Source organism: Pelobates fuscus, chromosome 1 (genome assembly GCF_036172605.1).
Source record: "Pelobates fuscus isolate aPelFus1 chromosome 1, aPelFus1.pri, whole genome shotgun sequence".
In the NCBI taxonomy this organism is placed as follows: domain Eukaryota; kingdom Metazoa; phylum Chordata; class Amphibia; order Anura; family Pelobatidae; genus Pelobates; species Pelobates fuscus.
In genome coordinates, this window is record NC_086317.1 from 253,426,553 (window position 1) to 253,451,825 (window position 25,273).

The 25,273-nt window shown below is 43.8% G+C and overlaps 1 protein-coding gene across 1 annotated transcript in view; it reads left to right on the top strand.

Annotated features, from left to right (window-relative positions):
- The window catches only part of CLIC4 (chloride intracellular channel 4), a 57,587-nt gene that overhangs the window by 21,616 nt on the left and 10,698 nt on the right, over nt 1-25,273 (top strand). The window contains exons 2-4 of the mRNA XM_063456539.1: nt 18,112-18,221; nt 21,881-22,006; nt 23,172-23,278. Of these exons, the coding sequence (XP_063312609.1) occupies nt 18,112-18,221; nt 21,881-22,006; nt 23,172-23,278 (343 nt within the window). The remainder of the gene's footprint in view (nt 1-18,111; nt 18,222-21,880; nt 22,007-23,171; nt 23,279-25,273) is intronic.

Consider the following 25,273-nt stretch of genomic DNA (forward strand, 5'->3'; position numbering starts at 1 on the left):
TAATAAGCGAGACAGAAAGGCTACCCAGAGTGTGGGGACATCGGGGTGCACAGGTAGACGCCAAACAAGCAACGAACAAAACCCCATACACCCAGCACAATGGTGAGGCCTACAAGCATGGCGGGCGCAGGAGGGACGGCCGCTTTCCTGCAGCCACGACCGGCCAAGAATCAGACCTTGGGCCCTCGTTCCCCCCCCTCTGGACCGGCGGGGGTCATCCCGGTCTACCCCCTCATGATACCCCTACAAAGCGGTGGACAAACGACCACGATACAGAGACCCGCACCTACCATCACAAGGGCCTCCAAAATGGGGGATGCCGTCCATACAGCCTACCCACAAGGTGTGTGGCTGACTACAGAGCTCCGGCTAAACCTCATCTTTTCCTCCTTCTGGAAGCAATTGAAGGCTCGCATGCGGACTCCGAAACACAAGCCACTGATGGCATGCACTGCACCACGAGGTACCCGACGGAGTGAAGCAGAAGCTCCCCCTAACCCTGTACCCGCAACAGTCCATATCGGGCAAGGGACCACCTCGGGACCACACCTGAGCACCAGGGTGGGCAGCAACAAAACAGGGCCTGGAGCCCTGGGGATACCCAAGAGAGGACCCCCACGGCACCCTCATCGAAGACCTGCACCGAGACTCAAGCCTCAATGGGGCAAGACCGTCCCGACACAGCGAATGAAATGGAGGGGCACAAAACTCAGAGGAGAACGCGCTGAGAACGCACACAGGGAGCTGTCACAGCCCAAGACAGGTGAACCCAGCCCGGCACACAGATTGGAAGGCACTATACTCACCAGCCAACACACCCCCACATGGCTCAGGGGCTCTAAGCCGCCTCGCACCGGGGGGACTACACAAGCTGCAACTATCAACACTGGGGGCATGCATCCAGCCCCGACTAGGCATCGGCTGACCCCAACGGGACTTGGAATCCAAGTCAGGCAAAATGCCCATCGTCACTGTTTCCTATGCCCCAACTGAATTTCCACGTATGTCGGCTGGCATCTCTATTTTATGTATGACTTTGTTTTTTGGACTGCTCGCACAGGGGATCGCAGGGGGGTATTATCCGTAGTCCATCGATTAAACACGAAATATACCTATGCCTAGACTAGCCCATGTTCAAGCGAGTATTATACTCTTATGTTATATCGTTTTTATTTTAGTGCAATCTTATCAATATGCTGTTTAGCAGTTAGGTTTCCAGTGTTATAATTAATCTCTTCCCCACAAGCACTGCTAGAGCACTATTACAGTCTTGATCATAGAATGATTGCATTTGTCATGTTTCACCACTGTCACTATATCACTCCTCTGAATAATCTTCTCTAACATGACCATACGTTTTACCAGCATGAATACTCTAATGTTAAATGCAAATCTTAAAAAGAAAAAAAGTGCTGTGAAGCTGACATTATGTACGCTATTAGATAATCTTTTGTGATGCCCAGCGCAATGTCTCTGTTAATGTGTATATCCTGCAAAGCACTACAAAAATAAAGAATAAAAAAAAAAACAACACCATCTAGCCCCCCTCAATTTAATAAGATCTTGCCTTTATTTCAGTCTGCCCCTGATCTGCCTCCTTCACCGACATCATTAGAAGTGGTGATCTGAGCCCATCACAATACTTTCCCATAGGCTGAGCTTGTCAAGGAGGCAGATCAGGGGCACAGCCAGCACAAGCCAAACACAGCCCTGGCCTACCAGCATCTCCTCATTGAATCAATCCATCTCTATGAGGAAAGTTCAGTGTCTCCATGTAGAAGGTGGAGAGACTGAATGTCAGTGCTGCACACTGTAAAGCAATGCCCAAGGAAGCACCTCTAGTGGCCATATGAGGAGTGGCCAGTAGAGGTATCCTTAGGCTATAATGTAAACACAGCATTTTCTCTGAAACAAAACAGTGTTTACTGCAAAATGCCTGAAAGAGCTGGTTATACTCACCAGAACGACTACAATAAGCTGTAGTTGTTCTGGTGACTATAGTGTCATTTTAAAACCTAGCACTGACACTTTGTGAGTTCCATTGTAGCCTACTGTTTAGGAGCTTGTACTTTTGATATAGTAACCCGGGTTCAAATCATCTTATGGGGAAATATTTTCTCTATTTTTATTTTTTTTTGTTAAATATGATAAACATCTGATAAAACAAACATTGGTGGAGACATTTAAAAAAAAAAAAAAGTACATCTGTTTTGTATCTGTAAATCAGATATTTTAATGGGCTTTACTTACTCAACATTAATGTTAAAAAGTATTGGAAATGGCGTCTGTTTGTAAATATGGTTAACCCTGCATAACTATACTTTTCAAGTTCCATGCAGGGTTTAACTGGGTCTGTGCTACAAAAGGTCTGTGATAAAACATAATCCCAATAATGTAACTTTCTGTCTGGGCACAACAGAAGTGGTTCTGTTAATACCAATCCAAAATATAGTCCCAAGAACAAAATATGGCTCAGACTCTGGGGTCCTTAATCCTTGGTAAGTGCAACAGGTGCCTGTCAAACCTCAGGTAAGTTGTCAAATCATTCTTTAACGGTTTGACTATTTACGGTGGGAGGACATAGTCACTCCTGGCACCATAACAACAACCGCATACTGTGTTGGTTATTGTTCTTCGTGTTCCTTTAAATGTAACTTCAGCCCATAATATAATTTGTACTAGAAAACGTATTGCTGAAACGGTAGCAGTGCATCTGAAACATATTTACTACACCCACTCCGTGATGTTGGTACATAGTTACATGAAAAATAAGTGGTATATTCAGTGGCAGGTAAATTGTTGAGGAAATTGAAGGAGGGGGGGCAAAGAAATAAAAATTCAAGCTTCAACAACCAGAAAACAATATGTACCAATTTGCATACATTCTGCCAACACGGTGCATGTGTGCATTTTGCATTAAGTGACACGTTTACCAGGTTTTCCTGCTCTTTCCTAGAAAGATCGTGATAAATGTAGGTTTCTACATGTGACTCAACAGAACACCTTGTTATTGTACAAGGAGCATTTTGTTTTTATTATACACCAACTTTATTTTTTTACCTTTTTTTTTTTTCTCCTAGTCGCTATGTTGACACCTCTGTGGATGGATATTTGATCTAAATAATTTATTAAACTGTCACCTAATCCTGTGACATTCTCAACATTCATCATTGGCAGATGTTCTAACAAAGGAGCATTATTTGTGTTGCTTGCGTGACAATGCATGATTAATGGAGGAGAGTTTCCTATACTTCATAAAGCTCAGACCCTATATAATCCTTGCCCTTCTATTCTTTGTTCGAGGGTCTTGTATCGATTTGCCCTTATCCGTTCCTTGTTTTCTCATGTTTGTTTGGTGCCCATTTTTCTGTTCACTGGATCTTTCATTATGTTGCCTACCCTTCCTGAATGGCTAATTAGGAATTACCCGCCTTCTGCCACTTCATGAACTACCAACTGGCAACCCAGCTCAGCTGTCAAAAACAAAACAAAAAAAAAAACACTCAGAGGTTTTTAACCTGCATCATCCTTTCTTATTTTTTTTTTTTTTTTTGACAATCTGAGTGTTTATTTAGGTTTTATAAAGACATTATAACATTACAAACATTTTAGCAGTTATAAGGGAAAGTGAGTAAACATACATACATTAAGGGGGTAGTAAATCAAGATAAATGTGCGAAGCGGGTTGGGCGTTCTTATCTACATTGTGGATGCAGGAGACCCAACCGGGGGTTTCAACCTCGATTCTTAGCAGGGAGGTGCGACCTAGTCGCCCAGAGTCATGCGGGAGATACAGGGCCTTTTTCTGCTTATGTGGTCGAATGTACATCACTGAGTTTGCTTAATTGATCTTATATGCCCCTTAACTCAGCTTCCTCTGATGATTTCAGAATGATGCCTAGGTATAGGTTAGCTTGGCAGACTAATCACTTAGTTCTATGTTGTAGTAGGCACTTTACTGAAATCCTAATTGGAGATGCCCTGAGCCGGCGCAACTCCGCATCTTTATTGTCTCTAGTCAGTCTCTGTCTACCCCTCTGTGGGAGGGGGGGGGGGGGAGAGGGGAAGAGATATAGGTCGGGGGTAAGTCTGAGTGGTAATGGATCCCTTGTCAGGTCTTGTCAACGTCGTTTAGGTGCCTGGTGGAGTGGGGAGGCTTCCCTCTCCATATAACTCAAGTGAAGGCGGGTGGTTCCGTCGTCTGTATACAGTATGTTACATCCGTAACCTTAGCTTGGTCAGATGGCCATATAGTGGGGGGACTGTTGTTTGGGCATGGTAGAAAGAGGGCTGTTGGGGAGGGATACCAGGGGGGGGAGAGAGTGTCGGCAACAGCAGGGAGGAAAACCAGGGGGAGGGTCCGCCAGCGACACCTCGGCCCACAGCCCAACAACCCGAGTCTACCCACACTCCCGTCTATTCAGCCCCACGTCTCCGGGAACCCGCCGGTACACGGGCCATGTATTCGATCCAGGGAGCCCACAGCCGGGCGCACTTTTCCGCCGTCCCCTGTAGGTCAGCTGTGAGGCTCTCCATACTGTGTATTTCTTCTACTGCTTCCATCCAGTTAGCAATGGTGGGGGTTGTTGTGGATTTCCAACGGGCTGGGATGAGGCTCTTGGCAGCGTTTAGGAAGTGTCGCGTAAGAGATCTCTTGTAGGCTCCTAGGGGCATCGTGGAGTGGTGGAGTAGCATCGGTAGGGGTTGTAGTGGTATGTCGGAGTCAAGGATCTCGCGTAGTTTCTCGTGGACTTGTCGCCAGAATGCCGCGATGGGCGGGCATGACCACCAGATGTGTAGGTCCGTGCCATCGTCCGCTCCGCATCTCCAGCACCTAGCTGATGGTAGCAACCCCATCTGGAAAAGCTTATTGGGGGTCCGATACCAGTTCGTCATGAGCTTGTAATTGGTTTCTTGAAGTTTCGCACTGGTCGTACTCTGATGGGCGAGGACGTGTATTTTTTCCCATTCCATTTCGGAGAGGGTAGTTCCCGTGACTTGTTCCCATTTAGATTGGTATCTCGCAGGGGGGAGCCTGGTAGCTTGCAATATCATGGAATACAGCGTGGAAATGCCTCGCGGCAGATGTCGATTCTCCGTACAGAGGGTCTCAAAGCTCGACTTTTTCCTGAGTAGTAGTTGTTTTCCCTGGAGGGAGCTGTGGTAGTGTTGGATCTGATGGTATCGGAAACGGGCTAGCCCCGTTGGAGGTGTTGAGGAGGTTATTGTCTCTAAAGGTTTCAGATGTGTGTCTGCACACCAGTCGCCAAGCCACGGGGCGTTTGGGTTACCCAGGCCGACAATATCCCCGGGGGCCAAGCCTCCGGCAATCTCAGGATTATAGATCACTGGGATCAGCGGATTGGGGTTGGTGGTGAGGTCGAGCTTGTACCGTAGTGTCGCCCAGATCTGTAGGGTAGCTCCAATGAGTGGGTGAGACCTGATTTCTTTAGTCTGTGCGGGTTTTGGCAACCAGGTAATCCAGGGCAGGCGTTCCTTGGAAGCAGCCCGCTCTAGACCAACCCATTGTTTATCTGTGTCCAGCACGTGCCATTCTATCACCCTGAGGAGGTGAGCTGCCTGGTAGTATGTTTGTATCGAGGGAAGTGCCACCCCACCCTGGCGTTTTGTTCTAATCAGGTGCGTGTGTCGGAGTCTGGCTACTCCCGAGGCCCAGACGAAGCGATTTAATGGCCATGGACATCTCGTTGAAGAAGGTTTTGGGGATTTTGATGGGGATCGTCTGAAACAAGTACAGGAGGCGCGGTAGGAGGTTCATCTTCACCGCGTTTATCCTCCCGAACCATGAGATACAGGATCCCCCCCATCTTTTCATGTCCGCGGCCAGTGTCCGCAGGAGGGGAAGGAAGTTTTCCGTGAACATCTTTGCTAGGTCTCTCATCAGCCAGATGCCGAGGTATTTAATGCGTTGCGTGCACCAACGAAATGGGAAGTTTGCCTTCAGATGGGTTGTTAGGCCGGGGGGGAGTTCCAAGGGCAGAGCCTCGGATTTCTCCGTATTCAGGCGTAAGTTGGAGAGCGCTCCATATGTTTGAAAGGACCGTAGCAGATTGGGGAGCGAGACTATCGGATTGCCGATAAAGAAGAGAAAGTCATCCGCATATGCGGCCACTTTGTGTTCCGATTTGGCTACCTTTATTCCCGTAATACCCCCATCCTGTCTGACCGCCGCCAGAAAGGGCTCTAGCGTGAGGGCAAACAGAAGGGGGGACAGGGGGCACCCCTGTTGCGTGCCGTTGCTGATTGGAAAAGCGGGGGATAGTGCTCCGTTAATCCTCAGACGGGCCTTCGGTGATGTATATAGGGCTGCTATCCATGTTCGGATGTTGGGGCCGAAACCCATAGCCTGGAGGGTTTCTTCCATGAATTGCCAGTCGACTCTGTCAAAAGCCTTCTCGGCGTCGGTGGAGAGCAGGAGGCCCCCTCGGGAGGTGGTTTTAGCGGAATGGATGATATTGAGGGCTCTGGTCGTATTATCTTTCGCCTCCCGTCCTGGGATGAAGCCTGTTTGGTCCGGGTGCACCAGATCTGGTGCTACCTCCCCCACACGGCGATCCAGGATCTTCGTGAAAAGCTTAAGGTCCGCATTAAGGAGGGAGATAGGTCGATAGCTGGCGCAGGATGTGGGGTCCTTACCCTCTTTGGGGACCACCGCTACTGTGGCCATCAATGTATCCTCCGGGAACCTCCCGCCGTCCAGCAACGAATTAAGGCTTGTCAATAGTTCGGGCATGAGCAGCTCTTCAAATGTCCGCAGATACCTCACCGGGAAGCCGTCGGGACCCGGAGCCTTGTTTGCTTTTGCTGCCTTAAGGGCTCCTTTTAGCTCCTCCAGGGTGATGGGGGCGTCCAGGTCCTCTGCTTGGGTCTGCGTGAGTTTCTGGGTGAGATGTTGTTCCAGGTATTCTCGAATGTCGGCACGTCTCCGAAGTTTTGCCTCTGCTCCTACCTCCTTCGGTAGGTTGTACAGTTTCGCATAGAACTCTCCAAATTCTTCCATGATGGCTTGTGGCCTCCGTTCGGGGGGCGAATTAGCCTTTTGCAGGAGAGTAATGCGGGACTGTCTCCTTTTCTTGCGGAGCATGTGGGCCAACAGGCGACCGCATTTGTTCGAGTTCTCATAGAAGAATCTCCGGGATTTGCGGAGTGTGTGCGTCAGGTTCTGGGACAAGAGGGAGCGTAGTTCCCTCCTCGCCTCTAGCAGGGGTCGGAGATTGTCTTCGGTCGGATCAGCTCTGTGTACTATTTCCAGCTGCGCTGTATGTTTGTGTAAGTCCTTCAGTGCGTGATTTTGGTTCCGTTTGCGTCTTGTGCAGGTCTTAATAAAGTGGCCGCGGAGGACACATTTGTGGGCTTCCCATCTAACTTGTGGAGAGGTGTCCGTAGCCGGGTTCTCCTGGAAGTAGCGTCGGATGACTTCTCTCGCGTCTGTGCACACAACTGAGTCCCCAAGCACCTGTTCATTCAGTCTCCATTGTCTGTCACTCGGTTTAAACAAGGGTGAACGCAACGTGGCTAGTACCGGGGCATGGTCCGACCAGATGGTCGTCTGGATGTCGCAGGTCAGAAGGAGGTGCAGGTATTCCTGAGCAATCAGGATATAGTCTAGACGGCTGTGACCGTGGTGGACCTGTGAGTAAAACGAGTAGTCCCTGTCTTCCGGGTGGAGCACTCTCCAAGCGTCAGCCAAGCCCGAATCTCGCAGGGCCTTCCCGACTGTCCGAACACAGAGACCGGAGTGCGAGCTGCACCCTCTAGAGGTGTCGAGACGAGGGTCTAGTGGGACATTAGTGTCCCCAGCTACAATGAGTAGTCCATCCCGGAACCGGTCCAGGAGTTGGAGGGTCCTTGAGAGAAATCGGTGTTGTCCCGAGTTCGGGGCGTAAATCGCGGCCAGCGTATACTTCTTATCGGCAATTGTACCCTTTAGGAATAAGTAGCGCCCGTTCGGATCTATTTTCGTATCCAGGCAGCAAAACGGGATGTGTTGGGCGAATAGAATTGCCACCCCTGCTCTCTTGGCTGACTGGTGGTTTGCGAAATACCCAGTTGGGAACCTCGAGTCCCTCAGGGGGGGGGGAGCTGCACCTTTAAAGTGGGTCTCCTGGAGGAACGCTATTGAGGCCCGGGCCGCCCACAGGGACCGGAGCAAATGAGACCTCCTTTCTGGGGTGTTAAGGCCCCTCACATTGTTGGTCCAGAGGCGCAGAGGGGCCGGGCCGAAACCCCCACCCGGGCTCCCAGCCATAGCCGACAAGGGGGGGGGAGGGGTGGGTTCGGGGAGTGGGAGGAAGGGGGGGGTGCAGTCTGGGGGGGGGGGGGGGTAGGGCAACTGTCAGGGGGGGGGGGGGGGGGTCGGTGAGGTAGGGAGAGAGGTCAGGAAATAGCGGAGTTACCGCTATCAAAAGTGAATGGACTTGACTGTGTGGAAGGCGTCCGTCAGGTCTGAGTCCCCAAACCCTTTAAGTGACTCAGTCGCCCGCGGTCCTCCCGTCCGTACCCCGCAGTCTGTCCTCGGGGTCGTACACAGAAACCGTACAGGTATACTCAGTGCAATCAGTGTAAATGTGGTACAGTGTGAAGAAAAAGTTTAGTGTGTCGTAAACTACAACGTCCGGCCCTCGGCCGGTCTGATTTGAGCAAAACTAGGGCTAAGGTCTAGGTACTGCCCTGGGTTCGGTTGATATGTTATAGGTCAGGGGGCTTAAAACAAGGCTAACGGGCCAATCCTCAAATCCCATCTCCCCGGGCTTCGAGGTACACCATATGTTACTGGACCTATTGCTACCTTTTACATACATTCATTTCACCTTCCCAAGCCACCCCAAAAGCAACATACAAGTTAGGTCGTTTTTAGCCAGTTCACCCGAGTCCCATCTGGGTGATGTTCTCCGGAAACCAATCCCCCACCCAAATCCCAGGGAGAGGCTGATGCTTGGTAAATACGCTAACCCAATGTTATCAATATGGGGGGGGGGTTGGTGAGGTGGTAAGCTTAGTTACGGGATAGCGTCCCAAGTTCATGGTGTTGCCGATCTGCACGGGGGGGGGGGGCAACAGCAGAGTCATCTTAGGCCAGTGTCAGAGGTTCAGTCCCCCCTCCCAACCTACTGGCTATTGCCCACTATGGTCAACCGCGATGCCCATCCCAGGTACCTCAGTAGTGGACCTCTTCTGGGCTCTAGTAGGAGGTCACTCTTCAGATCCCGCCGGGCCTCCAATCATCCGAGCAGGGGAGACTCGCTCTCTCCGCGCGTCCGGCGGTGGGCTGCCCGTACCTCATCTTCGGTTGGGTGCCAATGGTGTCTCTAGAAGCCAGTTACGGGTGCGTACGAAGGGGATGTGTAACGCCCGTAGAGTGGGGGCCACATCGTCTGGCCATCGGATGTGCAGCCAGGTATTGCTCTGTCGAATCTGCAGGCTGAACGGAAAGCCCCAGCGGTATGGCACATTTTTCTCTTGTAGTATAGCAGTTATGGGCCGAAGTGCTCTCCTAGCGTCTAAGGTCAGGCTGGAGAGGTCCTGGAACAGCGCCACGTTTGCTCCCCGGAACGATATGGAGTCTGAGCCCCTGGTGGCCGCCATTAGTGCGTCTTTCAGGCTATAGGAGTGTAGGCAGCATAGCACATCTCTGGGTTTCCCATCTTGCCTCGGGGGGCCCAGGGCTCTGTGGATCCGGTCGAATTGGATGGTCTCTGGGCAGTTGCGGCCTAGGATCTGCCTAAACAGGGCCTGTACCGTCTCAGACAGCGGGGTTGAGTCCGGTTCGGGTAGGCCGCGGATGCGGATGTTCTGACGGCGGCTCCGGTTCTCTAAGTCCTCTACCTGCCGTCTCAAAGTGAGTAAGAGGTTACCTTGTCTTGTGGCGGCAACCTCAGCAGACCTGTGTTGGGACCGGCTCGCCTCCGCTTCTGTCTCAAGGGCTTCTACCCTCACCTCTACTGCCGTCAACTCGGTGCGCATGGAAGCGATCTCTTCCCGCATAGCAGCGCGAAACTCTTTCAGCATCCCGGTAGAGTCTGCTTTAGTGAGCATGCTGGACGAGATCCGGGAGAGTTCTTGCCGGATCAGTGTCAGCGCATCTGTCTGGTCCCCGTCCTCGGAGGGGGCTCCCGCGCTTTCTGCATCAGGGGAAGCCGACGCCATCTTTGTAGTAGGCCCGGCGGAGCGAGAGTCCGACGGTGTGGACACAAAATCGTCTAAGGTACCTCTACTGTTCCTCGGGGAACCGGTGTGGGGGGTACCCAGGAGCAGGTGTCTTTGTTCGGACCATTTAGGGCTCTTTTGCAGGCTTTGGTAGCTGTTAGGAAAGGCCGAGGGCACGGAGCTCTGAGACTACACGTCTGCTCTCATGCACGGTCCGGCCACGCCCCCCCTCCTTTCTTATTTTTACTCGTATTCACTAAAAGATACAAACATACAATAAAAAAGTATTCTTATTATGTTAAATGAAATAAACATATGTGATTGTCTAACTCCATTTTCTGGAAGGAGTAAAGCAGTAGAGGTTATATTGTAACAAGTATATGTTTCCTCATACTTGTACCATACTGCTTGCGGAGTATTCACAAAAAATACATTTATATCACCTTGAGATGACTTTGAATGCATAGTTTTTGGAATTTTAAGAGTTAAAACACAAATAATACGTTGTTAAACTGTTTGGACCCTATTAATCTCTTAATCTATATTTGTTTTTAGATACTTGCTGGTATGTGTGTGTATATGTATATATGTATATATGTATATATGTATATATGTATATATGTATATATGTATATATGTATATATGTATATATGTATATATGTATATATGTATATATGTATATATGTATATATGTATATATGTATATGTATATGTATGTATGTGTATATATATATATATATACATGCACCTTTTTTTTTTTTTTTATTGTAGAATGCTGTGGAATAAGTTACCACTATATAAATAATGAAAATTGTAATAAATATTTACACATATTCATTTAATGAGGTTTATTAAACCTTTAAAAGAATGAAAGAAATACTCCAAGCACCATAACCACTATAGTGCCTGTAGTTCCTGTCTGTCCCACAGTAAGTAGACTAACTGTTTTAGCACGCTATGTTCACATATTTTCTCTTGGAAAATCCTAAAAGCACTACAGAGCTATGCATGACTATGCTTATTTGTTGCGAACATCAACTGAGTGCTTGCAGCCAGTGAGCAGTGTTCTGCATTGCCAGTGCTGAATTCTTTTAAAGATATTTGGCTTCTCCTGCAGGGGAATACCGGATGTGGTACAAGCACCTGGAGCACCACCAGGTAAGTTGTCAAACTGTACTAAAACAGTGTGACCACTTACTGTGAGACAGCACTAAGACACTGTGCTGCATTAAAGACGCCCTGTCACTTCCTCTCAGCCGGCTGACATTACAGGGGCCGGTCGCAGTCTTAAAGGACCATGGCACCCAACCGGGCCCCTGTTCAGCAGTTATGTTTCCCCAGTGCTATAATCATAGCACCAGGGAAACCTTCTGCGGCACCCCAGGACACCGCGGCACACAGTTTGGGAACCGCTGCGCTATAGTTATATTTATTTTAAATATAATGTCTTTTGAAATATTTCATTGATGTGGCTGTCATTCATTTTTTTTTTTTTTTTTTTTTTTTAATAAGTAAAAAAAAAAAAAAAATTGTTATACCATACTACATTTGGTGTAATAGAGATAATCATTAAAGGTATTTTGAATATAAATATCTAGGTGTGTGTGTAACCTTATTGGTACATTTTGGAGACATCATTTATTCTGACTTGTGTTCTAAAAAGGAAGGAGGTACATTAAGTGGCATACAAATAGTCTACCAATAGAGTAAGCAAGATCCGACTCAATATTGTATATCATTTTCATCCAGGAAACGATGCATTTATACATTTGAGAACACATGGGGTTAACAAGTAACAGACTACATCTAGAATCAGTGCATCCTTCTCTATATGTTCTGGAAACCTGAGTGCACTTGATCTCTTAACTCCTGCGCCCTGAAGTATCTTCACAGAAGATAATCGCTTTAAGCAAGCTAAGCTAATTATAGTATTGTCCTTTCAAGAGGCTTCTCTCTACTTGATGTGCCATTGGACGGTAGAACTCTGCTTTTTCAATCTACCTTTTCGTCTACGCTTTTAAAATAGTACAATGCAATATACACACTACTGTAGACAGTGATTGTAGTGAAATATATATACAGATACTTAGCTTGATTGCTACAATGCAGCCTCCCAAGATCGTTACCCAGAGAAGACGACCTTTTCTTATAATCACAAACACTACAACAAACTGCGGGATACGGCTGAGAGTAATTCTAAAAGAAACATACAAAATACATAGACATAGTGAAGTACAGTCTAACACATCTCATGCGCTGAATAAGAATGCACTCACAAGATAACAGAGAATAAATCGCTCATAGGGTGCCTTCCCCAGTGGATATGGGGGGCTGATGATCCCTTGGTTCCTCGTTGGATTTCTGAATGATACTCAGGACTTCAGGTGAGTAGTAGTAGAAAAAAGATGTTTATTGATAAAAGGTGAATAATCACCATCAATAAAATATAGTAAAATAATGGTATGGTCCTGCGCGTTTCGTTCTGTAAAGAACTTCCTCAGGGACCGTATATAAAAACAATATACAATTATAACAGATTAGAAATACATCCTATTCCCACCCTCCCAAAGTCCTCTTTAAATAGGGCTACTCCCTATGTCCATTGGTGGTTCCAGGGGTGGTACCCGGGGTCCATCTCTTGATTGGTCCTGTAGATAGATCGTGCAGCTGTTTCCCATTCTCCTACTGTTGCTGGCAATCAAATTTGGCGCATTCGGCTAACCGGAACTGGAAGTGTAGATCGTATTGCACTTCCGCGTTCCACGTGCGTCCCACCTATGGTTAGTGTGCGTTCCACCTTCATTCTGTTGTATTCTCATAATATAATTAAAGAAATCGACAGATAACAACACATTTTATCTACTGGAACAAAAAAAAATGTTAGTAACTTTGTTTCCAATATATTTATTTCGTAATTTGAATCATCATGAATTACCCTCCTTGGGCTGTCTATAAACAGTGAACTAAAATATTTAGAAAGTGAAATATGTATAACAGACATACTTTTACACTGTGAATAATACATTCTTTCAGAGACATGTATGGCATTAGTTCAATATGTGATGTGCATAATGTGATAAATATTATATATTATGTATCACTAATGTGATGTGTATTGAAAAAAATCTAAAATAAACAAAAATAAATATGCAATGTTTCTATAAATAATTTCCAATATTAAATGGAATGACACATATACCTATTATCTTAATTAATTATGATATGAGCATATTGAACCATTTCTTTCATTAGTGGTTACAAATATTAAGGGAGAATCGAATATTCCCAAGTAGTGTATTTAAATACAATTAAGCTTTCATATTCCATGGAAATCCTATGGTTGCACATACTCAATATAATGAATATGTCACCCATATATAGTTACATGAAATCCCACTGATATAAAAAATTATTTTTTTTATATTTACCTCACGCTTTTAAAATAACCAGTTTATACTAGGTTTAAACTAAAGCATTAACAGAATGGTCATCCATACAGATGTTCAACCTTTAAAGGGACACTAGAGTCACCAGAACAACTACAGCTTATTGAATTTGTTCTGGTGAGTAGAATCATTACCTTCAGGCTTTTTGCTGTAAACATTGACTTTTCAGGGAAAATGCAGTGATTACATTACAGCCTGGTGATAACTTCACTGGCCACTCATATGGCTGCTAGAGGTGCTTGGGCAGTGCTGCACAGTGTGACTACCATTCAGTGTCTCCACCTTCTGCATGCAGACACTGAACTTTCCTCATAGAGATGCATTGATTCAATTAATCTCTGAGGAGATGTTGGCTGTGTTTTACCATATTGTGGAGGGGGGGGGGAGGGGAGGATGGGGCGGCAAGAGGGGTAGATGGTTTTAACACTAAAGGGTCTGGAATACATATTTGTGTTCCTTTTAATAATGGTGGCACACAACTTTTTTTTTTTTGGGGGGGGTGTTTTTTTTTGTTTTTTAATTCTTTATTTTTGAGTGCAGAGGAAAGTACAAGCTTAAACAGTTACATGCTCAGTACATAATAACATGGTTAACAATTGGCATATATAGTTGAGGAGCTGCACTTTTTTTTGTGTGAAGTAGGAACAAGAGTACAACAAGACATAATTAATATATATATATATATCTCCATTAACCTGCGTAGTGAATAGTGTTGTAGTATTAGTGGGGGGAGTGATTTTTGTGTAGTAATTTATATAGTGCTGAATTTGTGAACTGGCCAAGTTATCTGAGATGTTCTAGAGATTTGACACCACTATAAAATGAGCAATTTAAACTATTGACTAACTAAGAAACTATAAATTATAGTCTATGAAAATAAATGTAACCCTTTTATTTTGTAGTTTCTGCTATCTGCAGTGCCAATACCAGGTATAATTCACAATAATTATGGGGAAGAAAGCATGCATTCACACAGTGTAATTTTGTTGACTAACTATTTTTAGTCAAATTTTAGTCAACTAATATTGAGATTTAGTCAACTAAAACAATTCAGATGACTAAAATACGACTAAAACTAGTTTGGCTTCTTGGTCAAAAGACTGTGACTGACTAGAACTAAATTGGAATTTGCAGCCAAAACTAACACTGATTCACTTAAATGTGAGACACGTTGGACAGATTGGGATGAGGGTGTACCTGGATGCATGAGGATGTACCAAAGCACACGCCAATGCTTTGCACATCGTGTGTTATTCATTACTGTTGGAAGCTTCATTTAACACTGCTAGAGACGAACAGGCTTTGGCCTATCAGGAGTCCCAGTGGGACTTCAGATATCTGCTGGTGCAACTCGAGCAGTGATTGCAGGTGATGAGGGACAATCCTCCATTTACACATTGCAGCACTCAGAGGAAGTGATCTCAGAAATTTCCCCCAAGCACTTGAACGGGAATCTGCACTTGTGTAGGGCAGCCAGTGGAAGCTATCTCAGATCCTGCCCTTAACCTGTACCTGGCCATCCCGGTCCCCACTGGACCCCAGGAAAGTCGCCTACTCTGCTTGATATTCACAGAGCTGCAGAATCCGCCTCCTTCTCGTACAAATAATACAAACCGTCCCCACAACACCACTGGCATGCAAACAACCAGACAAGCAGCCGCACATGTACACACACCACAAGAAAGCACAATGTGAAATATCTACACAATTCCACAAGCAGCCCACATTCATAAACAATACTGCAAACAGTCCAATATAAAAGCCTACATGTGCACAAATACAATGCTACAAAGCAACTGTAGCGCCCATAAATAACACAAGCAGAAAACGGCAACATACACCCCTCAATTTAAAATAATATGAGCGGCACTCAAAGGGACCTCAAGATCTTGTTTTGGCACAGCACTACGAAAATGTTGCCTATTCCTGTCCTAGAACATGAGTGACAGTGTTGCAGGGCGTATTTTATTTTGTTATAGAACTCGACACTGTATGAATATCCCTCTCTGTCTCAAAGCCCAGCCTCCAGCTGCATTAAGTGTGTACAATGTAAGTACAGTTCTCATGCCTATAATCCAACATCTGGATCTCTTCACAAGCAAAGCTAGTGAGAACAGACTGTGATTCACATTAGGATTCTGTTTAATTTTGACACTTTGGAAAACCAGTGCCTGTAGCCACACAGTGCTCCCTGTAGTATTAATGTCCTGGTGTGTATGTTGGAGTACAATACCTCCTTGCACTGGCTGTATAACACGTTAACGCCCTGTCTGCTTGCAGTCCTGGGTGTATAAATTGGTCATTTAGCTATTTTTATGTCTGCAGGCCCGATTTAAACCCATACTGTAGCTTTGGGCTGCAGATAAGAGGAGCTGGTATTTACATGTACTAATAATAGGATATTGTTTTATCTGTTCAGAATGTGAAGGGATCATGCACTGCCCTTTTATAGTCTGAGGGAGCTTTGTGTATTTGAATGGCATTTACATGCTTGATGGTGTTACCCGGCCATAGAAACCATTCTTGTAACTACATGCCATACTGAAATATTTCACACATCTCTGTGATGTGTTTAACCTCTGAGCTCTTAGCTTTATTCTTCTTATATTGCCCCTCAAAGGCCGTTCCATCCATTAATTGATTCATAGAGAATAATTAAGGATCTATGACACATGCACAGCAATCCAGGCGGATGCATCTTATACGTATTAAATTCAATGCTTCTTTTTAAAAAGTAGTAACCGTGTTGGCAACCTCCCCCAATGAAAAATCAAAGAAACATAACAAAACTAACATTTACATCTAACCCTTCTACTGAAAAGCACCAAAGAGTGAGAAAGCATTTATTTCCAGTAAAGAAACAATTCAGACCCCTAAAACACTTGCTTGCTGAAGGGCTATTGGAGTGTTTAGGAGGTTCCCCTTACAAACATTTTATTAATGGGCTTTTTTCATGTGAAGTCACCTTAATAAAAACTGACAGCCAATATGGCGTCATCTCTCAGCAGGAAAGAACTATAGCTTCTTTCCTCCATAATTTGCGCTTGAGCACGTGCAAATTATGGACTGAATCCCTGGGAAAGTAACATTACTGTTGGTCTCCTGGGACAGGTCAAACCCTCAGCGAAGGAGCGCTTCCCACCAGATAAAAAGTTAAATGTCATTATTTGTGCCTCTAGTGTGTGGATGCCTTCTCCCTTCCACTTCCCAATTTCTTGCTTTAGGGCAGCGTTTCCCAAATGGGGTTCGGCCAAAATTTCTCAAAACAAAATGGGCGTGGGTGGCGAGGGAGTGGTGGGCAGTGATTTCCCTGCTCAGCTCCCTCGCGCGCACAGCAATGATGCCGGAGCCGGAATATGACATCACTCAGGCATCAATAAGAGGTGGGTGAGTGAGCTGAGCAGGGAGATCACAGCTAGCTAGCCGCTCAGCAGCCCCTCTGGACCCCAAGGAAGGCACGCCAGTAGCCCCACTGGACCCCAAGGACATAGACTCCATGCCAGCACTCCCAAAGGTAGAGAGGCTGGGTGGAGTAAAATTTAAAAATTATAAATTGTATGTGTGCTTGTCAGTGAGTGTGTTTGTCATGATGTTGATACACTATGTCAAAGGGTTTCACTGGAAAAAATTAATTGGGAACCCCTGCTTTAGGGGATTTCTTGTCTCTGAGAATGTTTTACTTGTTAATTACAATTGTGTGTGTATAATATAAATAAAATGAGTAATGTGAGACAAAACATTCTAGATTTCTCGATGAAATAAAACTTTTTTTTTCTTCTTTTCCGGTTTCCCATAAACATTATAGCTATAACTTATAGAGCAGTGTTTTCCCATGTGTCCCTGTCTAATAATTTTTGTTAGAAATGTGCCCCCACTATTCATTAGATATATAGTAGCAGTTGGATACAATTGCAAAGGGCTGTTTGGGCCTTGAAGACAAAACTTGTTGAGATTTCTTTATATCCTAAAATAATATAAACACAACTCCATTAAACACACACACTTCATTTATTTAGAAATGTGTTTACCAGGATTTATGCATTGAGAGTTCAGTTTTTCAAGTATGTCCATGATCAATAGGATGTAGAATACAATAGCACTTGTATTGTTCCAGTTCACATTGGGAGCTGCAGTCATCTTCTAGCAGCTACGTAGGAAGAGGTGTTTTCTAAATGTATTTATTTCTCTTTGAAACTTTATTTTCTTTATCATCAAGAAAACACTTGTACACAGCCAGTGCCGCTGCTAATTACAGTCTTGAGCCACCAGCCAGTGGACTAATTACCCCTTGGCTGTAATCTGCCAGTCTAGCCTAAATAGTGTTGCTGCAAGTTACCATGTTGGTGATTGCAGCCTTTAGAGCATGGCTCTGTGACCCTACCATGGTAGACAATGTTACCTGCTCTATATAGTTTGGTAGAATGGTTTGTTTAATTGGTATGTTCTTTATGCATACATTTATTTTTCTTAAAGTAATGTCTAATAATGTCATTTCAGGCTGGGATCGATGGAGAGAGTATTGGGAACTGCCCCTTCTCACAGAGGCTCTTCATGATCCTCTGGCTAAAAGGAGTTGTGTTTAATGTGACCACGGTTGACTTAAAGAGGTAAGTTGTATTGCCACTGAACCATCCAGTTACTGGTCTCTGGAGTTGGCGTGTTTAGTATGGTTCTAGAATACAGCTAGACATCACATTCCACACAAATTTCACTCTCCATTCTGCTACGACCCACATGTGCAACACCCATAAGACATGCAGAACAACGGATGCAATACTAGTATGGTGTCTACATCAACCGTAAAAGGAAAAATAAAAAACATGCAACAGTCTCTTTTGTCTGAGATTCCTGTTCCACAGTCCTAGCTGCATAGCAACAGTGCACCGTTGTATTTTTCATGACATTTTTGCCCCTTTGAGCTTTCTTGCAGAGTGCTCTGCATGTGCACAGCCTTGTTTTACTAGCTGTCAGATTGACACAATCCCTACTTACTGCATGTGCCATTATGCATCATTAGTGGGACACATTTCATCAGTGGCATGCTTATTCTCAGTCTTTGCCCAATTCTAGTTTTAAGTTGCTGGTGCTTTTAAACATGTCCTATTTCTTCATATATATTTTCCGTTCGACACTATTGCAAGGGCAAGATGCAGGCTGGTGTAAGGAGGTAGGAACAGAATGGGTTAAACTGGGTCTGCATTTCACACCTTTGTAACAATGCTGCCAACTGTCCATATATGCTATGTGTCACTGGATAATGGACAACAACATAACGCAAACAATATTCCAAGAGCCTGTTAATAGAAACCATGGTGATACATCTAGTACATGAATATAAGCTCTGGTAGAACAATGTATCGCATACATGCTCAGAATTTTTCCATTATCGCCTCACCTGTTTTCTTAACTTTCTGGTTAGTTGTGTCCATGGGTTGTGGATTTGGGGTTTCTCTAGTTTTGGGTATATTTTGTTAATGACTGAGGGTGCTGAGATATGACATCCCACTGACTTTATTGGGATCTGTGCCAGTAATAGGGCAGGGTTGGAATCTGTGCCAACGAGGCAGGTATCACACTTGGAAGTATTTTTGTTGCGTGGGAGGCTATCAGACAGCGAGGGCATTTTACATCACTCCACCATTCCAGGCTTGGTAAATGTGACCCCCATATTAGTATAAGTGGGGTTAAATCCTTCCTCCTGCCCCTATAAGCCGTGCCATGGGTTGGTGCGTATCTATTGAACAGAGAGCAGCCAATGAGTAGGGACAATAGGTCCACCCCCACTTTATTATTTAGGGCCACGACCCACGACAATATGTGTGGCATGGGGGGGGACACTATTTCCCCTTGATCATTTTATTTAATAGCCTGGGAGGGGGCTGGAGGGACACTAGAACATCCTGCCCTCTGTTTAGTTTTATAGCCCCAACAGAAGTCCCCCTCATTTAATTGTTTTATAGAGTGCGGTGCCCCACCATGGGGGACCTGTGCCAGATACTTCTTTATTGGAAATAACTTCCCTGCTGTTTGCCTTTTTATAGCCACTGGCTACTCTGTTTAGTAGATGTGACCCCACTTGCGGCACAGCCGGTAGGGGAAGGAGGGGGAGTATATTTAACCTCCCTTATTTATGAATTTCCAAATTATTTACAAAGTATAATAATAAAATAATCTGAAGGACCAAAAATACGAAAACTTAAATTTTTGTAATTTTCATATTGGTCTTTCACCTTTTGTGCGTTTTTTGCTATTTTATTGATTTTCAGTCTCGGCTGTAGAAGCAAATAAACAAGGTCATTCACTAAAGTGAAAATGCAAATTGAACATTTTAGAGCAATAAAGCCATAATGGAGGTGGAGCTGACTTAAAGGGACACTATAGTCACCCAGACCACTTCAGCTCAATGAAGTGGTCTGGGTGCCAGGTACCTCAGGTTTTAACCCTTCAGATGCAAACATAGCAGTTTCAGAGAAACTGCTATGTTTACACTGCAGGGTTAAGCCAGCCTCTAGTGGATGTCTTCTGGACAGCCACTAGAGGCGCATCTGCAACGCTGGAGGCATATTATGCACATTCGGCTCCGCTGCCTGGCGGGGGAGGAGAGGTCACCAGCGCTGAGGGATCCCGGCGCTGGAAAAAGGTAAGTGACTGAACTTAACCCCTTCAGCGCCACGGGAGGGGGACCCTGAGGGTGGGACACTCTCAGGGCACTATGTCAGGAAAACCGCTTAGTTTCCCTGACACTATAGTGATCCTTTAAAGAATTTTCCAATTCTGCTATTTTGGTCTCAAATTTGAAATTCTTGCTTTAGTGATTAACCCTGAAAGTGTCTTGCCTGGTGGTACTAATATAGTTTTTAAATGTAAAAGGAGGAATCTATAGATGCTTTGTTCCAGCCAAAGGACTTGCATTAAAAGTGGTGCTACACATGGCACTATACAACAAGAGAGCCCATTTACAGCTGTTTTTAAATGAGCTGAATACAATTCACACCACTCAACTACAGGCCACTCCATCTCTCAAAAGCCTTACAGTTCTCTGCTGCCTGCTAGACTTAATTAAATGATAATATATGGCTATACGGTTAGATGTAACATTATGACGTCCCTTGAAAAAAAGTACACCCTTTTATTTACATATAGTGTGCATTGTTTAAATCACTAGTACTTGCTTATTATTTTTAACAGTGTTTCAGAAAACTGAAATATACATAAAAAAAACCCTAGACATCTCCACTTTCATTAATTTATTTTAATTAAATGTATATTATAATTTAGTTTTTTTTTTTGTTTTTTAGTAATGTTTTTACTTGTTATACTTGTTAATAAAGCTATGGTTTTGCAAGATAGAGGAATGTTTACAATACATGCTTTCAATTCTTTCTCAATTACGATTGATTTATAAACCAGTATCGCATACACAGTGCAATCTTTTCAAAAGCTATTTATGCACTCTAATAATTGCAAGCAGTTGAGTAAAGTAAAACTGTATAAATAACATTGCTGTAATTCTTGGTATGAAAGAATCCTGTACAGATGGACTCCTATAGAATACAGAGCATAGTTCTGTGGGTTTTTTTTTTTTTTGTAAAATAGATTGGAGAGTGTTTTGTTTAGTGCATGGAATAGTCCCCTAGGAACAAGCTGATCTAAACTGAAGTATATTGCTTGCCCCTCAGTATGTTTTAAGAGGAAAGGAATGTGGGTTATGAGTGATCCAAGGGGTGGGAGAAACGGGCTTTAGACATCCAAGTGATTTCCTACAGTTGTTCCCAACGAAGCCATGAATTTTAATTGCATAAAATCCTGCTAGATACTTCTTTTAGGATCAGTCTGCTGTGCTGTACTTGTTGGGGCATCTCCAAGTAGCTTTGTAAACTTGATCTGCGTGTGTGTGTGTGTGGTGTGTGTGTGTGTGTGTGTGTGTGTGTGTGTGTGTGTGTGTGAGAGAGAATGTTTTCATGTGTGGTTATTGTTATATACTTATTTTTGTTTGTGTTTTCCTAATAGCATGTTGATATAGAAGAAAAGTCTATATCAAAATGTGTTTGTAAATTAAGCACAGAGGTTAATCACAAAAATTATCTAGCAGGTGTGTCTTGTATCAGATGTATCAATTGTTTAAAATGTATGTGAATTAAATGATAGTTTTTACAACTCAGGATGGTCAGTGGTTTAAAGAATTGACACTTTTTATTAAAAGCTTTTCTATACAAAAAAAATGTGACGTTCTGTTTTATGCATCTACTGTTTGTTTTGTTTGTAGAAAACCTGCAGATTTGCAGAACCTCGCTCCAGGTACTCATCCACCCTTCATAACCTACAACCATGAAGTGAAGACTGATGTAAATAAGATAGAAGAGTTCCTTGAGGAAGTATTGTGCCCTCCAAAGTAAGTTACATGACCAAGCCTTCCCGGTACTGAAAGACCTCAATATAGAGTCCTGATACAGTTACTGACAAGCTGTCAGGGCTGCATTAAGATGCTGCTAATTTGCTCTTCAGCTCTATTAAGGCAGCAGGAATGGGCTGCTGTAAATCCCATACACAGAATAATGGTAATGGGCCATTTGTACAGTGGTTACGTGACCTGCTGCTGTGTTACAAAATATGCCTGCTATCCATGGTAGAATCCAGTAACCGTGTTTTCAACATTCCTCTAACTTCCACTGATACAGAGACCTGTAGTTAATTATCTCTTGAGGCTTATCTTGCCATTTGTACACACTAATTCCCTGGTGTACTTTGGTTCACATGGCATTTCACAGCCTGTTTCCTTGTGCTCCTGCACTGTTTACCAAATCATAATAGGGATCCATACAGTTAGCAATTTTTCAGAGCATAGATTCCTAATGTCCTAGATAGAAGACGCTCAATATTAAGTTGTGCCCTCCGTATCAACACCGGGTTGTAAATGCCTTTGCTTTGGGTACTGCAAGCAACTCATCTGCATCCAGGTTACAAGATCCTACTGCAGAAATAATTGTCAAGTAATTAATCTTATCAGAAGCTTGTAACCATCTGTCTTAGAGAAACTCCCTTGTGTTTATTAAATTGGTTGCCTTCCAAGCTGTCATTATTTGTATCACACTGGTCTAATTTCAGCTGGCATTTTCTATCCTCACACAATCTTATCAGGGGTCTGCACATGAAATAAGTCAATACTTTAAATTTGTACATTGCCAAACTCTCTCATTTGCCGCTTCCACACCAGCAATAAATATATATTCAGCAAAGAATGACTCTGCCTGCAATGTAGTCAATTAAGATCAATTGAGAAAATGATTTTTATTCGCTGCAGTTACTCCAGACTAAATGGTTTATTCAATAAACAGTGAATTGTAATGAATAGACATACAATTTATTTACAATATGTAGTCCATAGCAGCCAAGTTGCCAAATGTTCTTGGTGCCCCACGCAGGTAACAACCTGTAACTTGTTTAATTTAAAATGCTTACTTTCAATATTATTTTCTGCACCCTTTTCTTGACAGAGAAACATTGTTGAGGTTTTGGGATAGAAGAAATTAATATTCCTTTCCAAATATTTCATTCAGGTACCGCAAACTAGCAGCAAGGCACCCAGAGTCCAACACTGCAGGCATGGACATATTTGCCAAATTTTCAGCCTACATTAAGAATTCTCGACCAGATGCCAATGAAGGTAACTTTTCAACAAGATACAAGGTGTTCTACATAATCTTCTTTTTAACCACCCTAATCTTAACCTACAAATCTGGGTAATTTACCCAACCTGCTTTTTATAGTTTGGTTAAACTTGGCTGACGCAGCCATACTGAAGGGATGCATCCCATAAAATGTAATAATGTATGTTGCAAAACATATGTATACAGTTAAAATAACCACAAACATGAAAGTCAATAAAGAAAGAAGTTATAGGAACACTATAGTGTAAAGAATACAAACCTGTATTCCTAACACTATAATGTTAAACTGTTTAGCTTGCTGAATCACCTCGGATCGCTCTGAATGGTAAAAAGTTACCATTTCTCTCTCGCTGCAGTTGGCATTGTCTTTATCAGTCTTGATGATCTCAGCCAATCCAATACTTTCCCATAGGAAAGAATTGAGAGGTTATTACCCATTCGTGGCAAAAAGCCACACTGCGCCAATCTGCAATCCTCGTCAAAAGATCTGTCTGCTCAGCTCTGTTGCCCGTCACTTCGCTGAGGGAGCAGTGTGGTCTGTACCAGTGTAGGAACAGACAACTAAAGGAGCACCCTTGCAGTCCCCTGGCCCTTCTCAGTGACTCAGGATGCAGCAACCGGTGTTCTGAGTCATTGACTTGGGACTGGAACCGCAAATGTGCTCTTTAAGTAGTTTGTACCTGATATTGGTGTAGTGATGCTCCTTCACTGGACCACCAGTGATCCAGCTAACCCTTCACTGGACCACACATGCAATTCACACGCCACACAATACTCAACAGCACACAGACACACTCTGCCTCCTCCTCAACACACACACAACACTCGGTCACTACGCAAACACACCACTCACAGAAACAGAGCTTTCTAGGAGGGGATGCCAATCTGGCTCTCGTGACAGGACATCTTTATGCACCATAACCTATGCAAGGAGGTCAGGCTGTTGGTGCTTAACACCAACAATTCAATTCACCAGTAAATTCAATTGAAAGCAGCACTCATGGAAGTGGTTTGTGGGAATAGAACATGTAGAATTATTTCATAAAAAAAAAATAAAAAAATGTATTTAAGGCCCTGTGAATGAGACACGAATGTTTTAAAGAATTGTACATTGATTACCAATTTATATACATATATGAGATGAATGCAACCGCTTCAAGCTGTATTGTACCTAATTTTTGTGTTCCCTGCAACACCTTTAACTTCCAATTCAAGATCAAATCTAAACAAATTAAAGCGCCTCAGACTCCAAGTAGAGCCATTAAGTGTTTGAATTATCAGTGTAATCAAATGTCCACATTTCCATTAACATCCACACGTATGGGAAATAATTATTTAAGTAAATAAACGGCAAACTTTACACATATTGTGATAACCACTGATCTGCATTTCAGCATTTTATTTTATTCGAGGTAAGTGGGAGAAATTACTGACATGTAAAATATTAACTTGGGAGTGTTTTTTGTTTGGAGTCTGCTTAGTTTAATTGGGTTTATATAAATAATGGGGGAGCAAAAGATTACCAGCTGTATTGATACAAGCCCCTTTTGGTACATATAAACAGGATGAGTTCCAATGGTATGATTAGTTCCTGCATTCCTTCATGTTATATAAGCAGGAACTTGTACAGTGGGCATACACACATTGCTGAACCGGCTTTAAAGTTAAAGTAACACTACAATGTTAGGAATACAAACATGTATTTCTAACACTATAGTGTTTACTACATATTTAGCGCCCCAGCCCCCCTCAGAGTGGAGGTAAAATGTAAGTTTACTTGACTTTTCATTGTCTCTGCACTGGTCTTGCTGTGGCTAGCCCCTGCCTCCATGGCTGAGATCGTCAATCTTGATGACCTCAGCCAATCCAATTTAATACTTTTCCTTAAATTTGCAATTCACTTTTAATTCTCACTTAAGTGAATAACACTGTCAATATTTAAAATTAAGGTGTATTTACTATTTGTAATTATTTCATGTTACTGAATATTT